We start from the raw sequence: 26,953 nt of genomic DNA, 5'->3' as shown, positions 1-26,953 counted from the left end.
ACCATCGAGAGAATCCAATGAAACAAATTTATGGAACTCCTGGTCAGCTATCAGCATTACAAAACGAGCAAAACACGTACAAAACACGTAAGCTGCAAGGGGCACCGAAAGTACAAAAACGCGAAACATTGCAAACTAGAAAAACATGGCCTGATTTATGACAAAAAAAGAGAAACGAAAAAAAAACACCCTTCAATATAAGACACAGGAACCAACGACAACCATTAAATGACAGACTCCTAACTTTGGAGAGACACATATATAATTTGGTGGGGTTTAGCATTTTTGCAAGCGTGCCATCACCCCCCTTTTTTTGGAATTATGGTGTAAACTAAAATCAGGGAATTAGACGTGAATAATAAAAAGTCACACGATCATGCAAAATTTGTAAAATAATGTATTATTATAAGAGATTAAACACAACGTAACGATGTGAGAGTACTCGGAGTTACTGTAAGCTAGTTAAAAGGAATTACAACAGTATATTATGTTCTCCTAGACTGAGGTATCAGTTAGCGAACATCCAACACATTTAGAATAAAGACGTCAAGAAGAGTCTGAGAAACGTATGTCCTTGTACAATCAATAAACATAAAAAATTAAGTACATGATATCGGTAGGATAAAGGACCATAAGTTTTCATAAATATACAGAAATATAATAGTTTCACATGAAAACTTGTCGTCACTGGGAAAATTCCAAACAAAAACATACACAAAAAAGCAAATTGATACTTACGATTTCGATTTGGCTACGAGCATCACTGAAGAGACATGCATTGTCGAAATGCGCATCTGGTGCAGGAAAATTGATACCGTTAATGTTATTACTACCACTGGGTCGATGCCTCTGCTGGTGGACTGTTAGTCCCCGAGGATATCACCAGCCCAGTAGCCAGTACTTCGGTACTGACATGAAAATACGGATTTTTTGGGTTATTGAAATTTGCTGTTACAAATTGTTAGAAATTATTTTAAATTAAGGAATGTATCTCCCTCATGCAAAGTTCTGATTCCCTTCACGGATTTGGCTATACTTTTTGGACCTTTTGGATTATAGCTCTTCATCTTTTAAATAAGCTATGGATTTCAAATATTTTGGCTACGAACATCACTGAAGAGACATGTATTGTCGAAATGCGCATGTGGTGCAGGAAAATTGGTACCGTTAATGTTATTATATCTTATTGTTATAAGTCCTTTTGATAATTTCAGGTTGTTTGCAAAACTTACAAGTTTGTAATCTCTGTTTAATCGGATTTGTTTTCTTTCAATCGAACTATGACGTTTGAACAGCAGTGTACTACTGTAACCTTTGTTATCCCAACCCTCCGTTTATTCTTTTGATAAAGGATATCACAATATCAATGACCATATTTCTTGAACAGATGAAACAAGCTGGTTTCCAAAAAATGTTGTTACCTAATTAACAGTTTGCCTTTGTTGTAGAATAAGAAATTATCTTTCTTTTATGTTCTTATATATGAGCATTGATACGCATTGTACTATTATTGTTATCGTACATGTAGAGTTTATGTGCTTTTGATGCTGTTTCTATAAAATAACACACAGTTAAATGACAAAAATGCTGAACTCCGAGGAAGATTCAAAACGGGAAGTGCGTTGTCAATTGGCAAAATCAAAAGCATTGTATTTGATTTTTTTCCAAAATAATACCATGACTTTTTTTGCTTTAAAAAATGAATAAAATAAAATTATTTCTAACTTGAAATAAACTACATGAGAGATTGACAAAGTTTAATAATTATAAAAAAAAATGGGTACATTATTTTGACATTAACTTTTCATCCGGCAGTAAATGGTGTGTTTTATTTAACAGTGACGTCTTCCCAGCAACCACATATAACTCATGCGTCAACGACCATGAAATATATACAAAGAGCCGGAAAACACAAAAATCAGTTAATGTACTGGTTTATGTCAGATGCTTCTGAACCAAACACAACAAAGCCTGATCATCGATGGATACATTTCAAAGACTTCAACGAACTAGAATTTTTAGTTGAGGCAATGTACGTTCCACCGAATATACCTAACCGACCATATTATCTCATAGATTATAAGTTTGGCATTATATCTGGAAACGTCAGAGCTATAGTTTCAAAAGTGCCAAGACCAGGTAAAGTATAAGATACCTTCATAAATATGGCCGATATATTTGCAAAAAAAATGCTCGTCAATATGTCTTTCGTATGTAACATATGCTGCAACTTCATGGGTTTCTATAAAAATGCACATCTCCTTATATATTCGATGTGATTTGTTTATAAAAGAAAAGACATTTTGTCTATTTCGCTATAAAGGCATAAATCTGCGTCTTCTACTTAATAACACAACGAATTTAAATGAAAACTGTGATATTAAATATGAGACATAATGAAACTATACACTTTTAAACTAATTTATGTCAAATTGATGTTGTGGTTTCTAATAGTAAAGCAATGTTTTGTATATTTTATCGATATATACTTCTATAATAGTAGAATTTAGTCACAAGGTAGGCTTTTACTTCAAAAGGCTAAGTATAAAGTAGAATTACTACTGCAGACATGTCAAATAAAAATGCCAGTATAATCAACTTATAAGTAGCAAAAACAATCATAAAAAGAGTAATATATGTTAAAGATGTCTTTATTTTCAGTAGTATAACAATGTTCAATAACTTTCGAAAGGTCAAACAAAATCCCGATATGGTTTCTTCAACTTCACACAATCACTAATAATCCTACCATTCAAGAAAGACTCAGAGGAGAAATGTTCATTGTTGTAATTTAGTTTCAGAACTGTATGGTCAAATGGCAAAATGTCTCAGAAATAGTACGTTAACAAGATACTGTTTTTTTTACACTGACTAGAGGTATAGGGGGATTGTTGCTATCTCACAAAACATGTTAATAGCCGCATATTTGCGCCTGTCCCAAGTCAAGACCCTCTGACCTTTATTAGTCTTGTATGATTTTTAAGTTTAGTTCATTTATATATTTTCGAGTTGAGTATGACGTCCATTATCTCTGAACTAGTAAACTTTTTTGTTTAGGGGCAGCTGAAACACGCCTCTCGCGCGATTTTTTCGCTGATTTTAAAACATCTTGGTGGCAATCGGCTGTTATCTGCTCTTTGGTCGGGTTGTTGTCTCTTTGGCACATTTCATATTTCCATTTTCAATTTTATGTCATTAAGTAACTGAAGCATTACAAATCGTCAAAGTATAAAAAAGGACATGGTGTATTATTTGTGGCACAAAATCATTTCAGTAGGTGAAAAAAGCAAAAGCCAAAACTAGAGGTTTCATTGATCGTCTTCATCCCAAAGTCACAATAAGGCCTTTACATAAAAAATAACTATCATCTCATTTCTCCTTAATTCCGTAAATATTGTAATATATTCATTGCTCTTGACAGGTCAAAAAATAGATATTGCCTTCAATAGCACTTATCCTCTTAAGGGTGTTGATTCCACGAAACCCGAACCTAATGTGGCTGTACTAAATTATACTGACACAAGCTTTGCTATCAACATAGAACATGGAGACAAGTATGTGATGTTTTTTTTTATATTTGAAATAAGTTCTTATAAATTTATTGATGCCAATACTTAAAAAAGTTAAGTTTTAACGATAATCACAATACGAAAAAGTATAATCATTAATCTTGAAAGAACAGCATCATAGTATAATGTATGGAACGCCACAGCTGTCTTATGTGGAACTCTGATATTACTTTATGTTGTTTTATCATTACTTAATAATAGTTTGTCTTTATTTGATATGGTTTTGACATTACGTAATGATTTTTTAATATAACTCAATATGAATAGTCATTAATTAATGATATTTCGATATTACACGATATGATTTCGTATTGACTTGATATAGTTTTGTCATTACTCGATATGGTTTTGTCATTACTCGATGTGGTTTCACCATTATTTAATATGGTTGTGTCATTAGTCAATGTGGTTTTACCATTACTTGATGTGTATGTGACTTAACGCAATGTAGTTGTTTCATTACATGATGTGGTTTTGTTATTTCGTAATGATGATTTGTCTATTCTTTATATGGTTTTAACATTACGTAATGATGTTTCAAAATTTGACCATTTTACACTACTTGATGTGTTTGTTTCATTATTTGATGTGGTCCTGTCATTCTTTGATGTGGTTATCCCATTACTTGATGAGGTAAAACCACGTGACCAATTCGGAAAAACCAGTTCTATTTTCAGATAGATTTCCATATTGTATGTGCCTTGAATGCGTTTGGCCATCCATGTAATTAGTGTTCAAATTAAAGTTCGGGTTACTGTTTGAGTAAAACTTTTAGTTAGTTTTCGAATTCAAGTCAATACATACTTATAATTAAAGTTCTAGTTAGCATTGAGTTTCGAGTTGGACTTCGAGTTCGAGTCACATTTAAAGGCAGAGTTCTAGTTGCAACTTTGAATTTTAGTTACCTCTTGAGGTAGAGTTTGAGTAGGATTCGAATTTAAGTATAATTTTTATTAATTAAGATTTCGAGCTGGAATTCGAGCTATTTTATATGTCTTTTTGAGTTCGTAATTAAATTTTCTATCGCCGGAAACAAGGGCTTTTGCTCGGGCTTCCGAAAAGAAGGCTCCGGGATATGCGTACTAAATAAACAATGTTGCAGTATACAAAACGCAACATAGGAGTTGAAATAAAGTTAGATGTGGTGTGATTGCCAATGAGACAACTATCCACCAGAGTTTTACTTAAATGCAGTGGATGTAAGAAATCATATATCGGCAACCGTACATCCTTCAACACTCCGTATAGTCAGCTACAAAAGGCCACCATGCACAATGTGAAAAAAAATAAATTTAACAGGATTTCAATATGTCGTTTATTTAATGTGCTTTGGATGGGTATCGCCAAAGTTAAAAATCAAATTAAAGTTCGAGTGGTTGTTCAGAGTTATTTGGTACGAAAAAAGGGAACGGCAGACAATAATAAAAAAATAAAATCCTAAAAATTTTACAGTATTTCGGACATAATTGGGATATCCCCAAACCATATTTGTAAAAAAAAGTCCACGGAACGCTGTGTCTCGCCTGATATTGTTGCTTTCAGTGTAAAAGCGTAATGTTGATGAGCTGTACATTCATCGGTCAAAAAATATAAAAAAAATGTTTTTCTGTAGATGCTTTTTCTAGATATTGAAGAAAATCTCCTATTCAAGTTTTAAAACACTTCATGGAGGTAATAAATTTATCAGGTCAAAACAGTTTAATTCGGTTTTATTTTACTAAAACAAAACTGTATGGTTTTCAACAATGAGCAAAACCCATACCCCATAGTAAGCTATAAAAGGTCCCGAAATGACGCCACTTTCGATGACGTTGTTGTGTCTCACTGCCGCTACGTTTATGTCGCAGGCTCGACACAAATTAAAAGACTAATACGTTTTCGTTAAAAAAAAAAATCAACTCACACTTAAGTCACAGTAAAATCGGAGGAGGGGGGCTCGGACTAAGCGACAAAGCATCAATACTATAAAATAAGAAGTCTCTAAAAAAAATAATGATCATTTGAACATATATACGAATATCAATCTTTTTACTTTTAATCAATTGAATTCTCTGATCTACCTCGCACTAATTGAAAAAATAAACTTTTTGGAATATCTGTTTCACATGTGACGGCGAACATGTTCCTTCATTATTTACTCGAATGTGAACTTCCAAATAAGACCACATCACTCGGTTTGTAATTTCGCAAATAACACGACGGATGCCACACGTTGAGCATAATCTCCTTACCTTTCTAGGGAACCCGAGATCACCCCGATGGATTTAAATTACCCAGTCATACCGATCTATTGAGCCTGCCAATTGAAATGTTTTTTAAGCCACCGCAACTTTACAGCAACTGCAAGTTGGGGGCATAGTGTTTAACATTTGTCCGTCCGTCTTTCCGTCCCATTATGGGTATATACATGTAGTTATTCCGCATAACTTCTCCAACAGTTTGAATCGTAGGAAGTTTTCTCCTTACTGTCTGTTTGTACATATATGTTGAAGGTGTGCTGTATGTGGTCAGGGTTTAATTTTTATTAATATGTGCTCTTCGGGAGAAAGTTGAACTTTGTTATTTTTGGGAAATTTTCTTGCATAAGTAGGGCGTTTCCAGATAACTCCTCCTACAAATTGAATGCTAGGAATTTATCACTCTGCTAGCTGTTTGTACACGTATTGATGGTGTGCATGTGGTCAGGATTTTTTCTTTTCATTATTTTTCCTCTTATGGGAGAAAAATAATGAACTTTGTCCTTTTTGGGGTACAAGCGGTTCAATGAGTGGAGTGCGGGGCTTCGATTTGTCTAGTTTACATTTTTTTCTCGTGTTGTGCTGTTACACTACTGTTACAGTTCGATGTTCTCTCACATACATGTTAAACTCCGCCACGTGCACTTTCTTTATGTACCTGACCCAAGTCAGGAGCATGAAGTTTTAATTTTTGTCGTTGTATACATATGTGTCATATTTGTTTTTTTGTAAAATAGACCGTTAGTTTTTTCGTTTGAATTTTTTTCACATAGTGCATGGTGGCCTTTTTGTAGCTGACTATACGGATTTTGGAAGGCTGTACGGTTGCCGATATATGATTTCTTACATCCACTGCATTTAAACTCTGGTGGATAGTTGTCTCATTGGCAATCACACCACATCTAGCTTTATTTCAACTCCTATGTTGCGTTTTGCATACTGCAACATTGTTTATTTAGTACGCATATCCCAGAGACCTCTTTTCGGAAGCCCAAGCAAAAGTCCTTGTTCCGCGATAGAAAATTTAATTACGAACTCAAAAAAACATATAAAATAGCTCGAATTTCAGCTCGAAATCTTAATTAATAAAAATTAGACTTAAATTCGAATCCTACTCAAACTCTACCGCAAGAGGTAACTCAAATTCAAAGTTGTAACTAGAACTCTGCCTTTAAATGTGACTCAAACTCGAAGTCCAATTCGAAAATCAATTCTAACTAGAACTTTAATTATAAGTATGACTTTCATTCCAAAACTCACTCAAAGTTTAACTTAAACAATAACCCGAACTTTAGTTTGTATACTAATTAGATGGATGGCCTAATGCATTAAAGGCACAGTCATACAACATAGAAATCTATCTAAAAATAGAATAGGTTTTTCCGAATTGGTCACGTGGTTTTACCTCATCAAGTAATGCGATAACCACATCAAAGAATGACAGGACCACACCGAAGAATGACAATACCACATGAAATAATGAAACAAGCACATAGTGTAAAATTGTCAAATTTTGAAACATCATTACGTAATGTTAAAACCATATAAAGAATAGACAAATCATCATTACGAAATAACAAAATCACATCATGGAATGAAACAATTACATTACGTCAAGTCAAATACACATCAAGTAATGTTAAAACCACATTGACTAATGACACAACCATATTAAATAATGGTGAAACCACATCGAGTAATGACAAAACCATATTGAGTAATGACAAAACCATATTGAGTAATGACAAAACTATATCAAGTCAATACGAAACCATATCGTGTAATATCGAAATATCATTAAGTAATGACTATTCCATATTGAGTTATATTAAAACATCATTACGTAATGTCAAAACCATATCAAATAAAGACAAACTATTATTAAGTAATGATAAAACAACATAAAGTAATATCAGAGAACCACATAAGATAGCTGTGGCGTTCCATAATAATGCGCTTCTTATTTGAAAACCTGCATTTACGAATGACAATGTAATTTTCCTAAAGTTAAGTCCTTTCTAAGTGGTATAACATAAATGATTGTTTTTTTAAAGCCTTACCATAACAGCCACAGTCAATAGTGGTGGATTCGCAAAATTAAAAGACGTTAGTACAGGTGCATACTATTCTACTTCAACATATGTAGGTCAAGAATCACAGAAAGTCATGGTTTTTCATTTTGACTTTGAACCAGCAAACCATTGTTCAGAAAAAAAGAACAAATGCTCCTACGAACCTATAAATATTGGTCCGGATATTACAAAGGTATGCATGTCAGATATAGAACCAAAATATATTACCTATACTCCAGAGTTCAAAATAGACGAAGAATAAAGAAAATAACGTGCAAAAATTTTCGCGCAGAGTTTCAAATATCTTATAAGTTTAAAGAATTAGTTAAGATACAGTTAACACATATTAAAGCATTTGGTTGGGGAGACTATGCATTACTTATGTTCAACAAGTATGGCATTGTATTATGCAATTTTCTTTCAGAAGTTTTTCATATTTTTGACATTTTTGTTCATTTTTGAACTGATTAAGACATTGCAGACGCTCATATGCAAGCTTACATATGGGAAATCTATCAAATATGCCATTAAATTAATGTACAATGGCGGATCCAGAACTTTTCCTAGGGGGGGGGGGGGCTCTGACTGACCTAAAGGGGGGGGGGCGCTCCAGTCATGCTTCAATGATTCCCTATATAATCAACCAAATTTTTCCCACCAAAAGGGGGGGGGGCGGTCCCCCCAGCCCCCCCCCCCCCTGGATCTGCCTATGACGTATGATAATGGAACGTACATCTAATGTAATTATTATTTCATATGCAGATAATCTTTATGTGTCATTATGTTCTACCTCGCGATGCTCGTCCGAACTTAAATTATTTTTCATTCTATATGAAGAAACAACAAAGACTAATATATGTCAGGAGATACAAACTAAACAGTTTTAATATAACATTTTTTTTCAAATACATCATGCGTCATTATATAATCTATATAATCATCTCAGCTGTTCATACTAATATCTACAAAAAGAAAATTCAAAGAATTAGGATTTATACAAAGCATAATATTACAATCTAAATGTAATAGATTTGTCGAACAAGTTTGGTTCGTGAAATCTCGATGAAATGAAAATGGCGCTTAAAACAGTATACAACTTCCCGAAACCGAATTACTCAGTATTGCGCTAGACAGAAATAGAAAGAAATCTCAAAACGCAAAGAAATACAATTATGTTCTACCTCGCTATGCTTGTCCGAACATAAATTATTTCTCATTCTATATAAAGAAACACCAAAAACTATTATGCCAGGAGATACACACCAAACAGTTTGACAAAACAAAGGAAATATATGTAGATTAGTATAAATAAAATACAATAATAAAAATTTACAAATTTAAATTATTGGTAACAAATAATCTGTTATATAAATTTTCTTTTATGTAACAGTCTTTTGAAAGATTTGACTTCCATCATCGACCGTGTGCTTTAAATAATCTTTCTGGTATTCTATTATGAGCTGCCTGAGTCACATTTCCACTCCTCAAATTATGAAAGCCAAATTTACTTTTATTAAAACCTGCTTAACACAAGGCATCTAAAAGTAGCTCTCTTTCTCTAGTATATGATATAGGTTTGTTAATTTTGGATAAAGCATAACTTTTTAGAACTTTTGAGAATGTAATTGCTTTAAATACATATTCGGAGGAAATCACAGAAATATTTGTTAATTTTAAATATCACTCTAACATTATCACTGGACACAAGTCCGTGTTCGTTCTAGCAATACAAAAAGTGTTACCCTGTCTATACAAATCAGTTTTACTACTTTCTATCAAAATTTCGAGATGAGATTTGTGAAAAGTTAGATTAGATGCTTTGAAATTTGCAAGCTCGCTGAAACGCACAAAACCGGCGTATCCGAATCGCATCAAAAAACATATTCTTAAATTCTTAATGTTTTTAAAATCTTCATAATTATCGAAAACATTTTGTAAAATTTCAGCCGTAATTGGTTCTTTTTTATTTACGAACTTTGATAAAAAAAAAAAAAACAACAAAAAATCTGCAAAAATGTTTCAGAAAACACTGAATTGTACAATTTAAGCCCCTGCTCATATTTAATTGCGTAATAAGCATTTTGAAAAACTAACGAAGATACTTCAAGCTGAATTAAATATGATGAATAAAGTGCAATGTTAGCAACTGACGATGGTAACGCACATACATGTAAGTCATAATTTGTACACCAAATGTTATTTTTTTTAAAAGCCTAATCATAAACTTTTATAGTGTTATAGAATTTTTACTTTTGCTGGACAAAACAACATGAGGTAGTTGACAGCGTGGTTGCGTAATTAAGAATTAAGATCCTTCCAGTGAGAAAAATTAAACCGAACCTGAAAGGAACAAAGAAAACAATTAAAAAACGAATGACTTATATTGCGCCAATTATCATATCTTGCAAGGGTCTCCGTCACGGAGTTGACAAATCCCATCACATGAGACAGAGTCCCATCACGGGAACGTAAACAAAATCCCATAACGGGAACGTCAAGAAAATCCCATCACAGGAAATAATCTATTCTATTATACACACCTATAACAGGTTAAAAATTGCAATACCCATCACGGGTTATTACAATGTCTGAAATAAACTGCCATCACGGGAAAATTAATACTAGTATACAATTGCCGACAGCTTCTGAAATCTGCCTTCAAGACAAGAATGTTAAATGATAATTTCTCAGCAAGGAAAATACTATTAATATCTGAACCTTTTTGAAAAAAAAACTTGCTGGGTTTGGCGTACTCGATTACATCTTTCACGAAGTATTTAAATCTTTGATCGTTAAATGACCACAATAAAGGCCTAAAAGGTGACGATGTCCATTTCGGTATGACTAAAGTGCCTTGACCTTTACAGGTAAACAGATGTTAAATTGATCTACTACAGGTGCTACAATCCTACGGTTAAATTCTGACCAATTTTGAGCAAAAGCGTCTACTCCACTGGTCCCAGGGAACCAATATGGAGAAAAGAATTTTGCCAACTTTCGGTTATTACTGTCTGCAAATAGGTCGCACGTGTATGGACCTCACGCTTTATTAAAATAATTAAAATACAAATCGGATACAAACCAATCATCAAAGTCAAAACATTTACTGCAAATATTAGCAATTTGATTTAGATTTGTATGTATCCATTCTACTTCTAGAGAAATACTGAATTTTAAACAAAAATAAAAAATGTCTATTGCAACATCTTGTAATTCAGAGTTCATACTGCCTGCGTTTATAATTCTTACTACGTTATGATAATCAACTACAACTGTAAACCTTAACTAAACGATTGCTGAAACATTGAACCAAGGAAGATAAAGTAATAAAAACAACCCTTAATTCACTATAAGTCGAACTTTTAGATGCTTCTATATTAGACCACATCTTGTGGACTACTTGATGAACTGTCTCTACTATAACACCAGCACAATGCATAACTGCAAGCGTCTGTATACACTATTCTGTCGGGTAGATAGGTTTGTTGAAATAGATTTTTTCTAGGTAAAGTATGACAATTATTCAACCAAAAATCAATTTCGTGCTGTGTTTTTAATGTTAAAAATATTCTTTCTTCCCAAAAACGAAAAGTAGCATCCAATATCATCATATTTCTAGTCATGATTCTACAAATATTACCTAAACTAGGCATGAAAGAAATAATTTACCCAGTAATTCTAGCTGATTGTCTGGCTGACAGCGAATTTTATCTATGTCTGTTTTAAAACGAATCATTGTTAATTATTTGAAAGATCCAAAGTTGAATTATGCAAATCCCATTCAAAACTCGGCCAAGTTAATTTTAGGCTTCCAAACGCTTTTCTCTTGATTTACGAAAAAAAAGTGCGGATTTAAGATCTAACTGCATGATATTAGATAAAACTTCACAAGATTGTGCCTTAGACTCTGCTCCCCAACCATCATCAAGGTATAATATAACTCTAAGACCCCGCGAACGCCAATGCTTGACAACAGGACGTAAAACTTTTGAAAGCACATGTGCTGCTGATAACCAAAATGGGAGAGCTGAAAATTTAAAGTATTTAGTATTTCCTGTTTACAAAACTTTGAATTTTCGAAAAACTAAGGATTTTCTTATCCCAGGTATAGATTACCTTAGCCGTCACTGATGAGTCTTATGTAGACGAAACGCGCGTCTGGCGTACTAAATTATAATCCTGGTACCTTTGATAACTATTTAGTTGTGTTCTGAAATTTCCACGAAAATCCTAAATATTTCAGATAATCTTTATGTACGCTGACGTGATGATACCCGCTTGTTAAATCGAATATTATCATGTATCCGTCTTTGATACGCCTTCAAACTTAAATATCTTTTTTTCTATAAATTGATTGAAGTGCCTTAAATCTAAGATCAACCTTTCTTTACATTGGGCGTTAACTGATACGGTTAGTGGATTGATAACAAAAGGAATATGACCTTTGCATTCAATAGCTGCACCCGTTTCTAAAAGCTTATTAATAGCACGCTCCACGAATATTGAATGTTTAAGGTTCATGTGGACCCTATGGCTAAAATGGCCGTATTTTCACCTCAAAATTTACTCTGAGTACAGACAAACCTGTGCATTTGTAAAAAAAATGCAGGCATAGCATGCCCTAGATAAATAAATTTCAAATATGTTTTATGTTTTAGAAAAATAAAAACTTACCAGGATTTTGCCGTGCACTTTTTTTCATTCCTACAGAAGGTGCCAAAATAAACTAAGTTGGGAAACAGGTTTGAGAACTTCCCCACAGGTAATAATTGAAGTGAGCTGCATTGCTTGACACGGACATGAGATGGACAATAGAAACCTGACAATAATTGGTTATTTAAACTGTGTACCTGAGTGGACCATATAAAGGTAAACTCAACTGTTTGTTAATTTCATCATCTTCTGCAGGGACGAAAAAAAGTGTACGGAAAAATCCAGTTAAGTTATGAATTTTCTAAATCATACAATGCATTTGAATTCTATTTATCTAGGGCATGCTATGCCTTAAAACTTTTCCAGATGCACAGGTTTGCCTGTACTAAGAGTAAATTTTGAGGTGAAAATACGTCCATTTTAGCCATAGGGTCCACATGAACCTTAAAAGCAGAAGTATTGTTGTTTAATCTAACTGATGACGGATTTCATAGAAAGGTATTAAATAACCGCTATAAATTACGTTGAGAACAAAATTGTTTGCTTAAAAGATATCTTTTCAAAATGAAAGACTACCAACATAAAACGGTGTTTCATCTTTAAGTGATTTTTCATATTCATAATCTTGCTCGTGTAAATCATAAAACTGGTACTTAACTGTTTCACTACTGCTGCTTCTCTTGGGGGTATCCGAATGCTGCTTTCCTGGGACATTGATAGGCCCAATGACCTTTCTCGTTGCAGTAGTAACAGCGGGTTGCTCCTTTCTTTCCACCAGCCGTACTCCTGCTCCTAGATAAGTCTTTTGTATATGTTGCTCTAGGGCGACGAAAAAGATCAGAAGTAGCCTTTTCTTCATCTGGGTACCTGTAATAAGGATTCGGTCGGTCAGCTTTTACGTACTTATCCCTCCTCTTCATTTTCGCTCTGTATTCTGCCTGCTTTAGCCTAGTTGCCACTTCTGTACTTTCGGTCCATGAACTCTTTAAGGTTTATGTACCCTTCTGTAGCCATTTTTGTAAGAACTTTTCAAACTTCAATTGTTTCAAAACTACAGATATAATGAATAATAGAGATAGGCCATTTTGTACATATTCCAAGGGGAAACTTGATGCAAAGCATTATTTTTTACTGTTCCATTGCATTTAATAGAAAGAGAGGACTTTGTGGCAAATAAATCAAGATTTTTATAGAAAATCCGCAGCCTTTATCCTTGTACTCTCATATTTGGCAATTTGATGACTGATAGATATAGGATTATTGCATGCAGTGCTAGCATTGATTTCCTTAAAACAAGTTTATAAATGTAGTTATTGGTCAAGACTAGTATAAATATGGCCAAAATCAAGTACACCTTGTAGGGTGCGCTCGACTTTAGTGACTCAGCACGAGGTGTTTTGGAATTTACAGGTTACTTAGAACGTTTTGTAAAAAATAAACACTAGCACATCATAGAAAATCAAGTGAGTAATTTATGTTTCAGATTTTATAACATAAATCTCTGTATTAAAGGCTGTGGATTTTCTATAAAAATCTTGATTTATTTGCCACAAAGTCCTCTTTTTCTATCAAATGCAATGAAACAGTAAAAAATAATGCTTTGCATCAAGTTTCCCCTTGGAACATGTACTAAATGGCCTATCTCTATTATTTATCATATCTTTAGTTTTGATACGATTGAGGTTTGAAAAATTCGTACAAAAATGGCTATAGAAGGGTACATAAACCTTAACTACATCCCAACCATATTTGTCGGCTATGCGGAGAAGCTTGTTCCTTTCTTTTAAAGCTGTTTCTGCTTGTTCCAAAGCTTTAACTGCTGCTCCGACAGAACCACTCTCTAGAAAATCTGTCGCTCTGCTAAGTTCATTAATACGAGCAGTATTGAACTCGTGCTGCCTTTCATTGCCCTCGAATTTAAACTTGGGAGCGATTGATGGCAAGCGAGGACCCTTTTCCAAAGATTTTTTGCTAATCTTTAAGTCAATTTGTGTGAAAAGTTCTTTCTTGTGTCTAACTAAAGCGGTATCTAGTTGACGGGAAAACAAAAAAAGGGCGTTGTCAGGAGAAAATCCCACATGATTACCTGGGTCTGTTTGATTTAGCGATTCACTATCTCGGTTAGTAACATCGCGTTGGTCTTCCTCGTTACTCATGTTGAACGTCAAGTTGTCGAACCAGTTTGGTGTGGTAAAATCTCGATGAAATGAAAAGGGCGCGTAAGACAGTATATAAAGTCCGAAAACAGAATTACTCAGTATTGCGCAACAAGAATAGAAAGAAATCTCAAAACGAAACGAAATTCAAACAATCATAACAATATATCACTACTCTTTCTTATAATAAGTAAACATACTTTGATTCTCGTTCTATCATGCTATGTTTGTGAAATTGCTTCCTTGTGCCCTAGTTCAATGCTCTAATTCATTAGAAAATTACTCTGTGATTATAAAGCTCTTGAAAACCTGAAATTTCTTTAATGCAATTGAACTATACTATATAGTATTTACCGAATCAATAAACAGGTTTTTTTTTTTTCATATTCTGAATTTTTTTTTACCAAATGGCAATTATTTGTGATGGATTATTACAGTGTTCATTTTACAACTATACGTTTAAAAGAACTTCACGTTTAGTTTTAAGCGGTCAACATTAATTTCGTTTTGGTGAATATGCTATTTTATTAAAAATCCGATTCATAAAAAGAAACATATTGAAATAATACCAATATGAGGTAACTACAGATATGGCGTATTTGACATTATTCCTAATCTGTTTTATGCGCACCTTCATCGTTTTGCTCACGGTCAGTTTCTCAATGTGCCTCTCCCTGTTGGCATTGTTTTAGTATTTTACAGTGAGAGTGTTTTGCAACATTGCCATAATTTGTTACATTTCTTTGTCTATTATAATCTAACTTACATTTTTGGTTCTATTCGGTGGATCGAGATCAAGTACTCTGTTCCACAAATAACCGATGAAAGGGACCGTCACAAACTTGAAATGCGATGAGGATGATCTTCATGTTGAAGGCCTCCTTGTGAATTTGAATCAATAATATCGCTCTTTGTTTGCTTTTTGTTAGATGTGTGCCTGATGAGTTGTGACATTTATATTCAATTAGAGTTAATGATATGGCATGTTAATCAATTTTTTTTTTATCCCTGTTTGCAAACTTTTTATGGTTGTTTGCAAATTTTGTTGGCAACAGGTAAATGTTGCTCTAAACTCTGGAGAATGGGTTATTGAGTAACAATCTATTCTCTATATACCAAATTTGGATTGGTCAATAAATATCAAAAGTGTTTCCATTTAGGCACTTAAAATACAAAAAAAGTATGGACTAAATGGTGTGCAGGAACGGTAAATTTAACCAATTTTGAAATGAAGTAAAAGTGTAAAGCATGAGCAGTTTTGATATCATATTTTAATTCAAACTAAAATGTTGATATGAACTATTATTTCTTGTTACTTATTACCGAGACATACGATACATATATGACATTTTGCAGTTGAAATAACTATATATATTCTACAAGAACCAAAAAACAAAACAAATTCAGATCACCTTTTGAAAACTGTTTGAAAAATCAGTGGCTTGTAATGCTGAAAGGGCCAATGCAATAGTAATAATATAGGGAGCTGACCATCAAAATTAAAAGGGCACTTATCGACAATTACAATCATTATATATGTACTAACATTTATTTGAGATAAGAAAAGAAATTATTTTCTTATTTGCTTAGAGCATAAACATTTGAAAATAACGCAACAAGAAACGAAACCAAAGTTCTGTTTAAATTGTTTCAGCATAAACTTCATATATCATGGGATGGATGGAAAGATGAACTAGCGGGAATCTTTAGATATAATTGGGAAATACATCATATGAGAGCTGATGCTCTAGGAAATTTGACCGAAGTCTCACCAATGGAACCTCTGTACTCAAAAGCCATGTTTAAGGAAAAATATAAGCCATTTATTTACACTCCACCATCACCTGGAATGTATTCCATAATTCTAGATGTAGCAGATAAGGCAAATAATTCAAGGTTCGCAAGACAGCTCGTGCTGTATGATCCAGTGTCAAATATAACAAATGACGAAACATGTAAGCTATACGTTTCAAGTGCCGAACAGGAAACGCATTTCCACTGGCAGTCTAATGTTCAAAATCAAGCATACCAGGGTCCACCCCTTCACGTTTCTTGGAAAGGACATTTCAGAAACAAGTTCCATGAAGATAATCAGTTGTTGAATTCTATTAATTCATTCCATGGAACAGCAATGGATGGGATGTATCATAAAGATGTAGATAATAAACTAGACGATGTGAGCGGAAAAAGAACCCGGAAAGCGATTCCTAATATACACGGAATTGTATTGTTTGAGATTGCATCTGCTGTTGATCACCAGGGTGGAAATACAACTACACAGATACCAACGGCAATTAGCAGTTGGAAGAAAGTAGATAACTTATTGCATGAAAATCAGACAATCGATGTTAAACGAAGCAATGGAGATACCGTGCGTATCTGGGTACGATCAAAAGACATCATGGGCAATATCAATGTAGACAGCACTGTAGTTCATATTGACACTACTCCACCAACAATAACTACAGTTAAACTAGATGCAAATGTCAACAATACAAAATTCGATTTTGCAAGCAGGTAAACAATGTTCCGAATTTAAAAATAAAATTCATATTTGCGTAATAAGGGTGCGAAGACCGAAATGCAACTCACTGTTCCCGATACAGTTTGTCTTGTTAACTTAAGCAATTTACCACTGTTCCGATTTTCAAACTAAAAACGATAGATTTTCTAATCATGGTATTAATTTTCAAGTTAAAATTTTTTGTTTCCATGACTAATAAGTTAGTTTTTAAGTTCATGCACTGATGAACCACAAAGTCAACTTTAAAAGGCCCCGTAATGACAAATGTGTTATTTTCATTTTTACATTTCAATTAAAAAAAGGCTCATTATCCTTATGATTGAAACAGTCGAACACAGCTATTCCTATTTCATACAGTACATGTATATTATGGGTTTCACATGGTATTAAATAACCCGAATAATTCAGTTGTTATATTCAGCTGATCTACGAAGGCTACATTAACGCCTGAACGCGGTACGTCTTCCTCGATCAAGACCGTCAACCGGAATATTCACACCGCTATGCAATATGGGAATTTTTATTAAATTGGCAGCTAAAGAAGGAGGAGTTCCAGATGTTAATTGGTGTTAAATGATGTAAACTGATGTTAATTGATGTTAATTAATTATTATTGGATTTGTGTTATTTGAAGACACGTGTTTGGTAAGGCAATTACAAGACAGTTGCGCAGACTCATTATCCTGATCGCCGCCGATTGGCTCTCTCTCACAGAGAGCAGGCTACGCGGCCAATGATCATAAGGAGTTCAAGCCCTCTTGTGGGAGAAAATCGGACACTGAAAGGGATTGAATTATTCGAGTTAGGTATTAAAAAGAGAACATAAACAAATGATAACCATGATGGTTATATAATGGCGGAAATAACGTTAAAAAGATACTTTTAAACATTTGTTGAATACGAAGTTACTTCTTAACAATCATGACTACAGTTTCTTACTTAATTTTAAACATTAAATAATCTTAAGTGATATATAAGTAATAATGATATTTGTTTTATATTTTTCGATCTTGTTTTAGGGTAGTTATTAGTACCAAAGATGAAGATAGTGGAATCCATAAAATTGAATGGCGAATTAAAGATGAAAAAACAAACAAAGTTTTTAAAAATGGAACATTAAGTGGAAATAAAGTAAAAGTACGCATGATAATCCTTAATTGTATTTATTTTACGATTCTCAAAGTAAAAGTGAAAAATGCATCGATTTGCTGACAAGATTTTAAGTTGATAACATGATTTACTATTTGATATGATCGCCAATGAGACAACTCTTCACATTAGACAAAATGACGCAGAAATTAACAGTATAGGTCACCGTATTGCCTTCATTAATAAGAAAAGTCCATACCGCATAGTCAGCTATATAAGACCCCGACATGATAAATGTAAAACAGTTCAAACGAGAAAACTGACGACATAATGCATGTACAAAAAATATTATTTATAAGGTGGTCTGGTACATCCCAACAACAAAAGGAGACCAAGCACTGATCTGCGAGTAGTCGCAGTTACTGACAGCTAGTTAAAAGTTAATAACAACATGTATATTTGATAACATCCTATTTATTTATAAGGTGTTCTTTGTCATATGGATGATAAGTTGTTACTCGTGTCGACCAGTTGCTGTTTCCAAATATTCCGGTATTTAGTGAGGAATGTGATAGTTGTTTTCCATTTGATTAGTTGGTGCAAGGTGATGCAGTACAAAATTAGTTTTTTTTCATAAGTTAAATGGACATCCTTTTTTTAAATCTACTTTGGAATTCAGTATTTTTTGTTTATAATCTATTTTTCTGAAACTGCAATGAATAGTCGTAAATCAATATTTCATATTAACACTAATTTATTTTTCAATCCCTCATTATATTTTAATTCATTTGTTGTAGAGATCATAACTGTATAACTTTTAGTTACAGGTCGATTTCGTAGATAAACAACAGCCAATTTTGATTTGTATACCATTTTTAATAGTACGGAAAGACATGTTTCGTATTTTGAAAAATTATACTATAATGACAGTTGTTAAACATTTGTTTGATGTGTATCAGCTTTTGAATTTGCCATTTAATTTCGGACTCTCCGTTGTGAATATTCAGTATTACTAATTTGGTTATTTTTTTTCTTTTTCTACTTGATATTTTATTGAAACATTGTCAAGAAATTTGTCACTTGAATCACATACACAGTTTTACATACGTAGTTAAAACTAGTTGGAGTTATAATCTGTATTTTATGCATCATGGTTTAAGCCCGTCTATGCATTTGATGTTGTCAATTTGATACTACTTTGCATATTCTCTGATCTTTTAATCTTTACATTCACAGATAAAATAGACGTGAAAGATACAAAAAAGAAATACAATGGTATTCTTTCTGTCTGTTTTTATTTCATCATTAGTGAATGGAATGTAGTGTTACAATGAAGTGAAATACAAACATGTACTGCTTTATATGGATTTATTATCTTCATTCATAAATTTTGGTGAATTTGAATTCTACATTATAATTGTATCTTTAGAAAACCGAAATAGTATCAAAGTTATGTTTTCTTTTGATCGACGTTATTATTCCTGCAGAATAACGTAGTATGCTTATACATTTCAGAAAAATCCTGGAACTTTCGGAATATGTATACCAATGGGCGATTGTTATTTGTTCAAGCATACAATTGACATTAATAACTGCTGGATGGTTGTTCCGAAAGCCAAATTGTTAAGTCAGAATTTAACACTCGAGGTGGACGTGTTTAATATGGCAATGGAATCATTAACTAAAAAGAGACAGGTAAAGTTAATTTAAGAGTAAAATGTATCAAGTGAGGATTAGATAAATAGAGCTTTAAGTAAATTAATCCTTATTTATCATGTTTAAAGAATTAAAACGTTGTGTATGGATGTTTATGAAACACCAGTATTTGAACCAAAGATTATTTTAGTTTTTTTAATATAATCATCTCACTACAGAGGCTATTGGTTTTTGAGCGGATGGTCCTTCAAGAAACGGATATTCACTATATGAGGTTACAAATCAAGAGGTACTTACAATTGAGGACGAGGTTTTTGTAAAATCACATGCTTTTGTTTTGAGAGAGTTGCAACTTCAGTAACAGTACAATTATGGTATTTTTATGTTTATTGTGAAATTAAGGGGAGCCAATGTAAAGCTACAATTTTGTGATGTACTGTATAAACTTTTGGTCTAATAGTTGTGCAAATGAAAGAAAAGGTAAGAACGAGCTAGCCTTTTTCTTTCTTTGAAAGCTATAAAATAAATGTTTTTGTGTACGTTTGAACAGACAAACCCCAGCTGATTCGACAGCAGTTCAACAACATATAAATGCAAACTTAAACCAATGTCTTCATATCATTAAAACATACATGTTAACAACTATAAAATGTAAGTTGTAAGCAAAATTCTTAGATTGGATTGTAGAGAAAAAGCAATTTAAGTAACTTATACTTTAGTATTTTGCCATTTAAAATATGTGTCTTTAAAACCATTGTCGTAAGGTGCAGGTAATATGAGGCTTGAAAAAGTGTGGAGGCTTTTTATGATATATGTATTGTTATTTATTCAAATAAACCTTTTCAACAGCTGTCGACACCGACTAATGACACATTCAGTTTACATGTAAAAAAAGAAGTCATTCATGAACAGTATTACCTTTACTTTTATACATTATTTTGATTTTTTTTAGATTTGGATATCTCTCTTTTGAATTTATCAATTTCACATCGTGATCTGCTTTTATTTTTTCTTGTGAAAATGTATGACTATGAGTATTTAAATGAGAATGTCTGTCATTGCAGATTGTGCCACATGCTAATAACTATTTCATAAGTCTATGTAATGCCATTTATGAAATTTTAGAAGGAACATTTTAACAGGACCGTCCGTCCGGTCCTGTTACATCAATAACAATGATTGTCATCAAGAACTGACTGACCGTAAAATGATGTAGTCCTTGTTTAGACAATCTTGACAATTGTAATATTTTCCTTTCTCCATTCCCAAAAAGACCTTCGTGTGTCATGCCTACTCTGACTATTTTTTGGACTTATTAATAGTTTTAAATTTTTTCTCTAACTATACATAGAGAAACTTTTCGATCAAATTTTATTTTCAAACACCGCCGCTTTTTGTCGTCAGCTACATCATTTGGTTGCTGCATGAACAGCAGGCCCAGCATCGGCACCCTTAGCCGAACATTTGAAGATGAAAAATCAATTATTGAATTGCGTTAAAGCTGAACATCGAACTCAAGTTGAACATCAGATTGTAAATAAAAAAGAAATAAAGTAATGAGTATATTAAGGCATCCGAAGCTATAATTGAAAGCATGTGCCGTGCTAGTCAACAGATATAAAAATTGTTAGTTCAATTAAATTCAAATAATAAAAAAATAAAGGTTTGATTTTGTTTAACATTTTCCATCTCTTTGTCTAAGCAAAAAGAAATTTTGAATCCCTTTCTGTTATCTTAGTCAAATCAGGAAGCAAATACTATAATACTTTATTAACAAAACAAAGTATTGTACATAAATAATTTCGTGAATAAACGTCATGGTGAATAGTTGCTCTATTAGCAATTGATGCGATCAATAATGTTTTTTTTTCTCACGTACATGTAGTCGTTCTCAACTGTGGGTGTAGACAATTGTTGAAAAGGTTATTTATGAACCAACGTCTTGACATACGTCCGTACCTCATTCGTACAACGTAGTTACAACATCAGTACAAAGTTGGTTAAACCTCGTTTAATAACCTCTGATGTCTGCACAACGTCTGTATAACGTTATAACAACCACCATTAACCGTCTTTAAATATACTCAGATGTCTTCATAGGTAATTATAAAACCAAGGTAAATCCTTATTAACTTTCTTAAATTTGACATCTTAATGTCAAGGAAACAATAAATCATACGAGTTAGAGTCCTGAATAAGTGCTTTAACATCTTTAAAACCTAAGAAAATCATTTTATCCAACAAAGGCTGGTAACCTTATAGTGCTGGTGAACATGTCGACACAACTATTTTGTAGACCTGCTGTTGACCAGGGGTTCAAATATGGTCGCATCGTCCGGGCTTGACCTGATTTTTTTTTTTTTACTCGATATGCAGAGCCTAGATTTGAAATATAAGAGTGTGCCAAGTAAATATAGGAGAAACCAACAAATGTCAATTAGCTAAGTTTTGAAAAGCAGAATTATTAGCTTTGAACAGTTAAAATATGTGTTAAAACAAAATAATAAATAATTGAATGAATCTACATATTTTAATGTTGTATTTTAAAAAAAATCAATGTCACTTTTCTGTTCCATTTCTATTGATGTCTACTGCTCCATCGTTTTTTTTTGTCCCAGCTTTCTTCTTCCGATCACTCCTCTCATTCTGTCCGGTGGAAACTTCGTTGCTGTTACCTGTATGTCATGTTCATGGACAATGAACATTTTTTGACACATTCTAAAATAAAAATATATTACTAATTTGAAAACCAAACAGTTCAGTGTTAACGGCATTAGTGCTGCATTATCGATGTTCAAATCTTGGGATACAATGATACCCACAAGCATCGATATCTTGACAGTCACTCATCTTTGGATACAATAATACGCCACAAGCATCGATATCTTGACAGTCACTAATCTTGGGGTACAATAATACCCTACAAACATCGATATCTTGAGAGTCACTTCTCTTGGGATACAGTAATACCCCACAAACATCGATATCTTGACAGTCACTAATCGTGGGGTACAATAATACCCCACAAACATCGTGTCTTGTCAGTCACTCATCTTGGGGTACAATAATACCCCACAAACATCGATGTCTTGACAGTCACTTATCTTGGGGGTACAATAATACCCAACAAACATCGATATCTTAACAGTCACTCATATTGGGGTAAAATAATACCATAACACATCGATATCTTGACAGTCACTCATCTTGGGGTACAATAATACCCCACAAACATATCTTGACAGTCACTCATATTGGGGTACAATAATACCTTACAAACATCGATATCTTGACAGTCACTTATCTTTGGGTACAATAATACCTTACACACATCGATATCTTGACAGTCACTCATCTTGGGGTACAATAATACCCCACAAACATCGATATCTTGACATTCACTCATCTTGGGTTACAATAAGACCCCACAAACATCGACATTCTGACAGTCACTCATCTTGGGATACAATAATACCCAACATACATAGATAACTTGACAGTCACTTATTTTGGGGTACAATAATACCCCACATACATCGATATCTTGACAGTCACCCATCTTGGGGTACAATTATACCACACAAACATCGATATCTTGACAGTCATTAATCGTGGGGTACAATAATACCCCACACACATCGATATCTTGACAGTCACTCATCTTGGGGTACAATAATACCCCACAAACATTGATATCTTGACAGTCACTCATCTTGGGGTACAATAATACCCCACATACATCGATATCTTGACAGTCACCCATCTTGGGGTACAATTATACCACACAAACATCGATATCTTGACAGTCATTAATCGTGGGGTACAATAATACCCCACACACATCGATATCTTGACAGTCACTAATCTTGGGGTACAATAATACCCCACAAACATTGATATCTTGACAGTCACTCATCTTGGGGTACAATTATATCCCACAAACATCGACATCTTGATAGTCACTCATCTTGGGGTACAATAGTACCCCACAAACATCGATATCTTGACAGTCATTAATCTTGGGGTACAATTATACCCCACAAACATCGATATCTTGACATTCACTCATCTTGGGGTACAAGAATACCCCACAAACATCGATATCTTGACAGTCACTCATCTTGGGGTACAATAATACCCCATATACATCGATATCTTGACAGTCACTCATCTTGGGTATCTTGACAGTCACTCATCTTGGGGTACAATAATACCCCATATACATCGATATCTTGACAGTCACTCATCTTGGGGTACAATAATACCCCACAAACATCGATATCTTGCAATGACAGTCACTAATCTTGGGGTACAATAGTACCCCACAAACATCGATATATTGACTGTCACTCATCTTGGGGTACAATAATACCCCACAAACATCGATATATTGACAGTCACTCATCTTGGAGTACAATAATACCCCACATACATCGACATATTTACAGTCACTCATCTTGGGGTACAAAATTACCGCACACACATCGATATCTTGTCAGTCACTCATCTTGGGGTACAATAATACCCCACAAACATCGTTATCTTGACAGTCACTCATCTTGGGATACAATAATACCCCATAAACATCGATATCTTGACAGTCACTAATCTTGGGGTACAATAGTACCCAACAAACATCGATATATTGACAGTCATTAATCTTGGGGTACAATAATACCCCACAAACATCGATATCTTGACAGTCACTCATCTCTGGGTACAATAATAATCCACAAACATCGATATCTTGACAGTCACTTATCTTGGGATACAATAATACTACACAATGTATTCTTCATTGCGAGATAGATTCATTTTGATATAATTCAAAATAATTTTACTCGTGTATAATTAAATATTTGTTGATATAATGAAAATTTAAATTCTTAATTTAAAGATATTTTTGGCATGTTTGCTATACGCAAGAACAAGGAATTGTATATTTAAATACAATTCCTTGGCAAGAAGTAGTTCGACATTGAAAATTTATTTACATTGTTCTTCAAAGTGTAATAAATTCCAGTGTTTTGTTATACTTTTTTTTAATTTTACGTTTACATGTAAGTGGGAAAAAGTAATTAAAATATAAAAACTATAGGAACATTTGCTTTTTTCTTCAGTTTTTTGTGCTGTAATAATTAAGTAAAGTCAATTAATAAATCATTAGTATTAAATACACAATATATTTCGATGTTATTATCTAAACCACCATGGAAATGGTCAGATTGTGTATAAATTGGCTATGGTCACAAGTGTTTCTTTTTTGGGTAAACCTATGAGGGTTCACACAGTATATATTGGACGATCTATGTAGTCTTTCGGAACACCGGAAGTCTTTTTGGAATACATCTGTTATTTTTTATGACTAACTGCGAAATAGGTAACTAATTGATCTAATAAATATTCATGAATATAACAGTACCAATTGACAACATTTTCTGAAATTTAGAACAATGTCGTGGACCGAAAATACAGGTCAGGTACGATTTTGGTGGATTGAAATTTACCATTCAGGATATATATGCCTTTTGTAACATTAAGAATTGATTTTTCTCCTGTTTTCGGTTAGTAATGATTCTACCCTATAACGTCGTCATGGATCATAACATTCAATTATAGTTGTTTATATGTTTACAGTTCAAAACTAATACCGGTAATATAAGTTACCGTTAAAGTTTAGATTTCTTCTGTTTCCAGAAGATAACGAAGACAGTGTTTGACCAAATCGGGGGAAATTTTCACATAAGCAATGTATCATTATAAAGAGCACTATTTTGATATTTACTTTTTAACCACATGCCAATAACAAAAAGCTTGAAAAATTGGTATATCTTGGTTTCCAGATAATTTATGTACCACTTGATAACTTGAAATTGTCCAAATATCACGGATACCTAATAACAGGTCAAATTTGATTTTAAGGTTTTCAGCAGAGCTATTGCAATTAGCTTTATTTATTTTTTATTGTATCATAATTGAATATAAAAAAAGTGTTAATGATCATTAAGGTGTAATACCACCATTGATTTTCCCCTATTAGTCTTTGCTAAATTGGCATTTAAAAAAAAAATGTACAGTATTTACCTTTATTTCAACCAAAGAAATACTTTGCATGAATAAAGTTTAATCCTTTCCAGTGCTACAGTGAAAATTTCACACTACATTTCATTGTATATAAGAAAGTAACCAACACCGGAAGTAAACAACCCAATTTTTACACTGTTATTTACTGGTTACCTGCTTTGATAACTATGTAACCTTAACTTTCCAAAATAGACCATCAAATAAAAAAAGAACGATGCTTTCAGACACCCAACATACATGTTTATGACTCAGAAAAATTTAAGTGCATTGAAATGCAGGGTTAATTTTCTACAACTGTCAAATTCAAGGGAATATTTTTTAGACCTACTTTCGTATGCAACCGGATGTGACGTACCATGATTTGGTGGTATTACACCTTAAAGCTCGAGAATCTGCCATAGTATATAAACATTTATATTTAATTTTGTATATTTGCATTTTAAATTCATATGTGTATATGTTTTTTTAATTTTAATACAGATATCTAATTTAATGCAGTTTCATGGAATGGAAAGTTGTAAGTATACATTAGTAAAGATATTTTCACGATGCACTGACATTTTTTTTTGCAGAAAGATTGCACTGATGATGTCACTGAAATAACTTCAGAATCGCATAGATGTTCTAGTTGATCTTTCTAAAACACAAACTTAAACAGAAGCGTACATGTAGTGTATATAAAAAATAGAAGATGTGGTATGATTGCCAATGAGACAACTCTCCACAAGAGACCAAAATGACACATAAATTAACAAGTATAGGTCACCGTACTGCCTTCAACAATGAGTAAAGCCCATACCTAATTGTCAGTTATAAAAGGCCCAAAATGACGATGTAAAACAATTCAAACGAGAAAGCTTACGGCCTAATTTATTGATAAAAAATGAACGAAATACAAATATGTAATAAGATA

General features: G+C 33.2%; 1 protein-coding gene across 1 annotated transcript in view; it reads left to right on the top strand.

Moving 5' to 3' along the window:
- Positions 1 to 26,953, top strand: part of LOC143044332 (uncharacterized) — a 50,746-nt gene that overhangs the window by 13,343 nt on the left and 10,450 nt on the right. The window contains exons 6-12 of the mRNA XM_076216285.1: positions 1,840 to 2,139; positions 3,422 to 3,554; positions 7,861 to 8,071; positions 16,342 to 17,204; positions 18,231 to 18,348; positions 19,816 to 19,995; positions 26,521 to 26,557. Of these exons, the coding sequence (XP_076072400.1) occupies positions 1,840 to 2,139; positions 3,422 to 3,554; positions 7,861 to 8,071; positions 16,342 to 17,204; positions 18,231 to 18,348; positions 19,816 to 19,995; positions 26,521 to 26,557 (1,842 nt within the window). The remainder of the gene's footprint in view (positions 1 to 1,839; positions 2,140 to 3,421; positions 3,555 to 7,860; positions 8,072 to 16,341; positions 17,205 to 18,230; positions 18,349 to 19,815; positions 19,996 to 26,520; positions 26,558 to 26,953) is intronic.

The sequence above is a fragment of the Mytilus galloprovincialis genome, chromosome 1, assembly GCF_965363235.1.
Source record: "Mytilus galloprovincialis chromosome 1, xbMytGall1.hap1.1, whole genome shotgun sequence".
In the NCBI taxonomy this organism is placed as follows: domain Eukaryota; kingdom Metazoa; phylum Mollusca; class Bivalvia; order Mytilida; family Mytilidae; genus Mytilus; species Mytilus galloprovincialis.
This window is presented reverse-complemented; position numbering and strand designations above follow the sequence as displayed.